Raw genomic sequence first — 8,501 nt, forward strand, 5'->3', positions numbered from 1 at the left:
TATATATATATATATATAAATCAGTTTTCAAGCATTTTACTACACTTCAGTATGTGATTCTTATTAAGTAGGGGTCATTTTTTAGGATTCTATACTTAACCCAAGTCTCTGAGAACCTGACACCTTGTACTTCTGGAGACTCCAGGTAGGTTGCAGTTCTGGAAAATGGTGGCGCTGGAGACTAAATGGTTCCTGGTGATTTCACACCTAATTCTTCACCTTAATTCCTAATTCTTTTGCAGTGAACAATAATCTTTTCTTCTCCACATGTTTTTGACTGACCCAGCTGACCCACTGAGCATTTTGCTGTCCAATGGTTATGCATTAACTTTGCAATTTCTAGTATTGTATTAGTTTTGAATATTTAATAATTTAATCATATTTAAGCATTTAATCATTTTTGACATTCAGTTTGAGTTAAATCTCTTTTTTGGCTCATTTTATCTGTAAAAGAAAATATGCTTAATAATTATGCACACCTGAATACAAGACATTTTTCACTTCCAGCTTTCATTAATAATTATATCTCAATTATAAATGATTAAATACAAGATTAATAGTAGTTAAGATTGATGTCGTTAGAGAACACTGAGGGCGAGGTGAGACGTTGCGAACGTTGAAACGTTGCACGTGCAAAAGAGAAGGTATGCACAAATCCAAAAACTTATTTTAAATGCAAAATTGATTTTCATATGCACAAAATACATTCTTCTTTGCGAGACAAACATTTTCTCCACAAAACTCAGTTCGCGCGTGCAAAACGCACTTTTCAAAATATGATCTTTCGCGCGCAGAATTGTGGCAGAGATGTAATCCCATACCATTTGGGACCAGGTCAAACGCAACGTTGAGCTTTCACAGTGCGCGTGTGCTCCTTTAGGTGAGCTGGAAAGTTTGGAACAAGTAACGCAGTTACTTGGTCTTTTTTAAAGCCTACACAAACTGACAAACTTAAATATGTTTTTGATATTGGCGCCTACACAACAACAAGACGGAACAAGCTTGTCCTAAAGATGACAAGCAATGCAAATATTGCACGTCATTACATTTAGAAGCTACCACGTACCTATAGGCCTTTGTGAGATATGTTTATTTTTGTCCGACATCATGGTCATGCTGTCCTGGGACAAGATGTGGATTTAAACAGGTCAGTAGACATTTAAAACAACGTATGAAGCAGGCTTTTGTACTGTTTATTGTACTACGCGAGTGTGATTTTATAGGTTTTTTTTGTGGTGGGTGATGGCAGGGAATACTTACTCCAGTGACGACAGCTCTGTTTGGACAATATTGGCTGGACATTCACATATAAATGGAAGAAATGTAAACCCTACTTTATTTCTTTATGATTTTGTGAAATTCTTCAGTTCGCGCGTGCGCAAAGCTCACTTTTGCGTGCTCAAAATATGATCTTTCGCGCTCAGAATTGTGGCAGAGATGTAATCCCATACACGGCCACCGGAGCTGATCGCGGCCACTCAGTCAATGCTGGTGTTTATACTGGCCGCACCGCGGCCCAGAACTCATGCTTATCACATCGGTCACATGACTCACATCACATTTCCTAACTGGGTTTCTACACCGGACGCAAACAGCGCGGCTAAACAAAATACAATAGAACCCATTATAATCAGTGATGTTGTCTACACTGGATGCGGCGCAATGCGACATGACAAATTCCGACAGTAAACTGATGCTTCGTTCTATTTATGACGTACTGACACAAAGTTCAAATGATTTTCAACAGTCGCTTTGTCGCGTCCTGTTGCGGCACAGACACGGTGTCAGCATAGTTTGTCAGACTCAGTAACGTAGCAGATTGAAAAGTTAGTATCTTTCTGCAGTCCAATAGACGGCAGTGCGGTGGTGGCTTGAGTCTGTTGAATGGTGATTTAACGCTACGTTGTCACCTAGTTGGAGAGACTCAATGCTAAGTAAATAAACAACAATGTCCCCATCCTTTACTCTCACAATGAGCTTATCACATCGTTTGCTACATTAGTAGGGCCCTGTGATTTCCGATTTCCGCGAAACATGGACGGAATCGCGGAATCCAGTCATAAATACTGAATTTACTGTATAATGCAGAATGCAGAAAATACGAATCCTCATGTTCTGCATGTTCATTTGATTACCAGAAAATACATAACACAGAATTTGTGAGAAAATATTATTAATTATTATTTATTCATTTTAGATGTTTACATTTGGAAAAGCTGTGCTTCCTGCATAAACCTGCCCCTGTTGGTTTGGCAGTAGCTTGCTTGCCCTACACAGTTACATTGTTTATTTTCTTAATTCAAGTTATACTGTATATATTTTGTTCTATTTGTGTTTAAATTATTTATAAGTTAACTTTACTGTTAAGTGCACTGATGTCAGATTATTTTGAATAATAAAGTTTATTGTTAAATACCCTGCCTCCACTACATAGGCCTTAGGCCATAGGTTTGATCACCACATTTGAGTTATCATTGCAAAAAATGTGTTCATGTGTATATATTCTGTTTATGTATATACTGTATTCTATATACAGTATAGTCAAAAGTTTTGACTATACTGTACTATAATCAGGGGTGCACAAGTTTTTCAGCCTGGTTCTCATATGAGAACCTGGAGATTTGATTTGGTCCTCACACGGCACATGGTGTGGCCCATCAAATATAACTAAAAAATAAATTAATAATAGTGATAATATTATTGCACTTAATTTTTTTTTAAATAAAATAATAAACTAAATAATAAAGTGTGATAACACTATTTTATTTTAACATAAAAAAGGGAGTATTAAATAAAAATACAATTATTTTACGGTAAACTTAAAAATAAAATGCTAATATTTTTATTATTATTTTAATTTGAACCTTAATTATTATTTTTAATTTGAATTATTTGAATTTTTCATTTTCAAACTTAAAATCAGCAAGCTTTTATTTTGGCGGGTTGCCGGCAAGTAAGTATATGCGCTTCCGGGTTCTGGGTTTAACACTACCGATTGTAGAGCGTCAGTGAATGAAATGTCACAGTTTTGCATTGTGCTTTGAAAATGTTAGTGGGTAGTCTAGATTTATGCGTTCAGTTTGAATAGAAATCTTATACAGTACAGTTTGTCGATCTAAATGGTAATTGTGCATTAACAGCTGTCAACCATGTCGGTACGCAAACGCGCGCTCTGAACTAATTTACACAGCGCATTTCTTATTTTGGTCACGCATGTGGACCTGCGGACCACTTATGTGCACCCCTGACTATAATATAGCCTACAAATAAAGAATATCGGTCGGGCTCTACACCTTACCGTTCAAAAGTTTGGGGTCGGTACGATTGTTATAAATGTTTTTGAAAGAAGTCTCTTATGCTCACCAAGGCTGCATTTATTTGATCATAAATACAATAGAAACAGTTTTAAGATTTTAAATTATGATACTATTTCACAATATTTCTCTTTTCTATTTGGATACAATTTAAATGTAATGTATTCCTGTGATTACAATTACTCCAGTCTTCAGTGTCGCATGATACTTCAGAAATCATTCCAATATTCTGATTTGGTGCTCAAGAAACATTTCTTATAAATAAAAATGTTGAAAACATAGGGCTGGACGATATGGCCAAAATTTATATCACGATATATTTCTTAATTTCGGTCGATACGATATAATTCCGATATCGATATGAATACTATTAAAAAAGCCTCTTAAAAACGGCCAAGAAAAATTATATCGCGATACATATTGATATTGAATGATTGTCCAGCTCTATGAAAACAGTTATGTTTGTTTTAATTTAAAGCAGACTGCGCCTAGGTTTAGGCTTAAGTGAAGTAGTGTCATGTCTTTCACACCTGTAAGAGGAGGCAGGTCAGAGTGGGGGGTGTTTACACTCTCCTCTGCAGGTGTATGAGTGGAGGGTGGAGGTCTGAAGGCCGAGGGCATGGCACTGGTGTAGAGAGGGACACTTAGGGGCTCTTTAGATGTGGCAGTACTGGTGGCCATCTCTTCTACTTGCTCCATTTCTAGCTGCTTCACAATCTCTTCTGCCTCCACCACCTGGCCTGGGGAATCCGAGGCTGACAGGACACGACAGGATAATAGTAAAGGAGAAGGGGGAAAGAAAAAACATGCCAGGTTAGGTGATTTGAATAAAGGTGCAACAGGGTTTTAACTTATGATCATCAAAATATCAATACAAAATATACCACTGCATGCATGAAGGGTGCATGGCTAACTGAATTCTGAATAATTTTGGCATTGATAGGATGTATAGTTGCCTAGTAACTAGTGGTTAAGTTCACACAATATTCAAAATGGCAGCCCTGCTACCCCATTTCAGCTGGAATCCTTCGCTCTCTTTTTTTTCAAATTTCAATATTGACATTTTACATAAAACTTCCTCTCATGAACTGCACTTTTTAATGTTCTTAAGATTGGTCACGTGTCATCTTTAGAGGTAACTTGTGAAATGTAAACAATAATTTGTGAAATGTAAACAGAAATGTGTTAGAAAGACAATATGGACGTTTATTTAACAAAGACTATTCTTCTTAAAGTAAAAAGGATATCATTATCAAGAATGATGAATGAAGAATGCTTCATCATTAAAGTTTATTTTAAATAAATATTGTACTGAACAACACAGGTACACCAGAACAATATTCTAAAAGTTTGTTGGAGTATAAGTGTGAATGTTGTGTTAATGTGTCAACTGATGCAGAAATAATTTAAAATGATCATTCACATCTTTAGTGTTCAGTTGAGTGTTTTTCATCTCACCATTTTTATTTGCTGTTGAGAAGAAATTGAAGACAGGAGAGAAGATGGTTCCAAGCAGGGTGGTGCGGGGTGGACTGCTCACAACCTCCTCAGAGTCCTCCAACTTCCCGTTAGGCTTACTCGTGTCATGGTTTGTGGTTTCTATAGGACAAAGTACGAAAAGAAAAACAAATGTCAAAAAAATTTGCATAATCAAATTATAAATGCAGAAGAGACCATTTAAATCCCCAACTCCATATAGGTTTATTACTCTATAGTTGTTGCCCTCATTCAGTTGACTGCTTGATACTGAAACCAGAGACATTATTTGTACTTTTGATTACAGTAGCAATTTGTTTCTCTTGAAGGCTACATGCCATTGTTTTTATTTAATCTGTTAGTATTTATATTAAAAGAGAACCTATGAAAGTATGTTCACTAGCATATTAGTTTTTGCTGTTGTAATGGCAATGTCAAATCATGACATTTCACTGGTATTAATACTAATGACATTTCCATATAGCGACAGTTCCAGTGCAGACTATAGTATCAGTTTTCATTGTTTAACTAGAGCACACAAGGGACTGACCTTCATTGACAAAGCTTCTTCTGCGGGCCCTGTAGATGCTTTTCCTCTGCAAGTCATTTTTCCTCTGTGGGGTGGAGGTGATCAGCTCGCAGCTCAGACGATTCCTCTTTGCTGGGTTGTCCGTCTCCACCTGAAACACCAACAGTGAGTTTTATACACACCAGTTTTAACTAGTGGTCGACCGATATATCGCCAAGGCCGATATATTGGCCGATATTTGGCATTTTTCAAATATCGGCATTGGCCGATAAGTTTTCCTGTTTGGCCGATGTGTTCGTGGCGGGACTTTTATTTTGACGTCGCTGAGAACGGCAGCGTCTGAGCACACAGTGCTCACATTCTCCCTCTTGTTCGTTAACAAATTAAAATCGTTAAAATCGTTAAACAGTTCTGTCTAATATGGATAGAAGTCTGTCTAATAATCAGATGGAACTGTTAAACAAAGGAATTAAAATGTATACAAAAAAGTATTATAACAATTGCTTTTATATTGTTAGTAATAGAAAGGCAAACATTATAATACTTTCTCGTTTGCCGTCAGCATTCAGCAAATACGCATTTATATAATTTAAACAAATCTTTGAATGACTAATTAACATCTAATTTCAAAAACCTTGCAAACTTAGTCGAATCCAGCTGTGAGATCTTATGAAGTGTGCATTTGTATCCTGCACGATCGCGTGTACTCTGCGTGACGGTCGGTCCGTGTGAATTGAATGCGGACAGGAGGAGAGTTCAGCTTCATTGAGACGCGCGATTGACAAACTTTAAACTCGTGATTTCAAATTATGCTGTGCTTCATGCTTTTGCCCAATGTCATATTAATGTCATTTTCACTGTGTGCTGTATGTAAAATGAGTGTAACCTTGGCTTTATTTGAAAAAATGTGATTCCCAATGCACACAAACTTCCCAGAATACGGAGTGCCCTGTTGGTTACAGTGTTTACTTGCTTTTTAATTATATTTTTATTAAATATTTGTGAAAAATACTTTGTCATTTAAAGTATAAGCATGTTTATTTTACACATTTATTTTTTTAATCCATTTTCAAATGATTTAAAATTTCTTAAATATTAGATAAAATACATAAAATTATATCGGCCACCCTGCTTTCCAAGATATCGCATCGGCTGTCAAAAAAACAGTATCGGTCGACCATTAGTTTTAACATGTTTAAGTTTAGAGATGGATGAAAACCTATTATTAATATATTTAACTCAATTAATATATTTAAATTAAAATGCTAAAAAAAAAAAACAACAACAACATACAAATCAACATGAAATCCCCCTTAACTTGTTTATATTGAAGAACGTACATTTCTTGAAACTTCTGGAGTCATGATTGGTTAATTAATATAATATATCAACACTCCCAATTTCGGTGAAGAAAAAAAAACTTTGCAAACAAGCAACATTTTCATAATTACAGCAGAAATACGAGAAACAAAAAGGGAATTTCAAATATTGTGTTGGACAGTGTGGGGCCTTTGAGTCAAAAAGGCTGAGAACCACTGACATAATATAACTCAAAATAAAAAGAGCAATTAAAATAATCCAAAATAATTACAAAAGAAAAGAGAGGAAAAACTGATCATAATACACTAAATGACTGATGATCACACACTAGGCTACCAGACTTTCAAGTCGTTTGAACTAGGGATGTTCATATTAACCGTTTAACCGTTAACCGAAAGTAAAAAAATAGTCAGATTAATACTACCAGTTTAAACGGTATACATATTTGTTTACCCACGGGGAAAAATCAACCCAGGGCATCAGTTTAAAAGTAGCCCGATTTCGTGGAAAAAATGTGGACTTTGCAACCCTGCATCCAACAGAGCTTGACTGATAATGGGTCGAGAGTAGGATAGATGACTGACAGACCATGGAGTATTTGCTGCTCAGCAGATCCTGAACTCACTGACAAATATCTGATCTTGTAAGATTAGATGTGCTCCTTTACACAGAGTGTGTGTAAATGCGAAAACTAAAGTGAACATCGAGCGCGCATTCAAAAGCGATTTCAATACCCGCATATTGATAGAGCAAAAATTATAAACAATATAAGAATGTTTGCGGGAGTGGCCACAAAAATCGCGGGAGCAGAACACACGTTGCGTGAGCAGGCGGTAATGGTCAGAAATTCAGCGGAAGCGGCATTACGAAACAGTTCCGCACAGAGCTCTACTCCAGACTATCCGCACAGCACGTCGACATTTTAGGCTACTTTTTTTTCTTAAAAAAATAAAAATAAAAACTAGACACATTGTGCACTGAGGTAGGCCTGCTATTTATTTTTATGTCTGACAAAAAAAAAAAAATTTAGTGTAGGCCTATTTATTTTATTCTTTTTATTTGTTATTTTATTCTGTTTTTCTCTGTTCTCAGAAGCGCTGCAGGTACTTGATAATTTGACGATGTGTGAATCCATGTTCTGTTACTCTGTTGTTCAGTATGCTGCTGTTTGCACGTTAAAATAAACCTGTGAAAAAAACTTTGTATTTTTAATGGGTCACAGACACTCATCCGTTCTATTTTTATTTAATACTAATTTATTATTATAATCTTATCAGTTAACGGTTAATGTTCAGATAACAAGTAATGGTTGTCGAAACCGAAATGAACATCCCTAGTTTGAACACAACAAACTCATGTGGAAACATGTGCCTTGTTGCTGGGAGATGTGACAAATGAAAACAATAGGGCCTTTCGCACCGCTTTAGTTCCAGAACTAAATGTACAGTACTAAAGTACTGGGACGATTTTGTGCGAACTATATTTCCCAGTACCATTTAAAGGGTTGCATTCGCACCGAGAGTGTGTACTAAGAAGTGACGTAAGCCGGTCGACAGCGACGTCATTTGTGCGCGCTGTTCAACAACGGAAACAAAGAAGAACAACATTAACAACAGGAGGATGGAGGACGCTGTGATCGGAGCTGTGTTTTTGTTGTGTCTCGCGGGTTTCACAATAATGGACATGGAAAGTCGACGTATACGTAAAGCGATTGAAAGAACGGAAAGGAGGACTAAGAATCTCCAACGACAACTGGCAGTGCTACATTTGCTACAAGTGCCTGCACTTCAGCATCCGTCCATCTATTGCTGTTCTCCATACTTGCGAAATAAGTTGACACAATGTTTACAGTATGTTTACAC

The 8,501-nt window shown here is 36.4% G+C and overlaps 1 protein-coding gene across 2 annotated transcripts in view; it reads right to left on the reverse strand.

The window, feature by feature from the left end:
* Nucleotides 1-8,501, reverse strand: part of ctdspl2b (CTD (carboxy-terminal domain, RNA polymerase II, polypeptide A) small phosphatase like 2b) — a 31,129-nt gene that overhangs the window by 3,836 nt on the left and 18,792 nt on the right. For both annotated transcript variants that reach the window (XM_016463538.1, XM_016463537.1), the window contains exons 3-5: nucleotides 5,341-5,470; nucleotides 4,773-4,913; nucleotides 3,845-4,069 (exon numbers count right to left, since the gene is read on the reverse strand). In XM_016463538.1, the coding sequence (XP_016319024.1) occupies nucleotides 3,845-4,069; nucleotides 4,773-4,913; nucleotides 5,341-5,470 (496 nt within the window). The remainder of the gene's footprint in view (nucleotides 1-3,844; nucleotides 4,070-4,772; nucleotides 4,914-5,340; nucleotides 5,471-8,501) is intronic.

The sequence above is a fragment of the Sinocyclocheilus anshuiensis genome, unplaced genomic scaffold, assembly GCF_001515605.1.
Source record: "Sinocyclocheilus anshuiensis isolate Anshui unplaced genomic scaffold, SAMN03320099.WGS_v1.1 scaffold816, whole genome shotgun sequence".
In the NCBI taxonomy this organism is placed as follows: Eukaryota; Metazoa; Chordata; class Actinopteri; order Cypriniformes; family Cyprinidae; genus Sinocyclocheilus; species Sinocyclocheilus anshuiensis.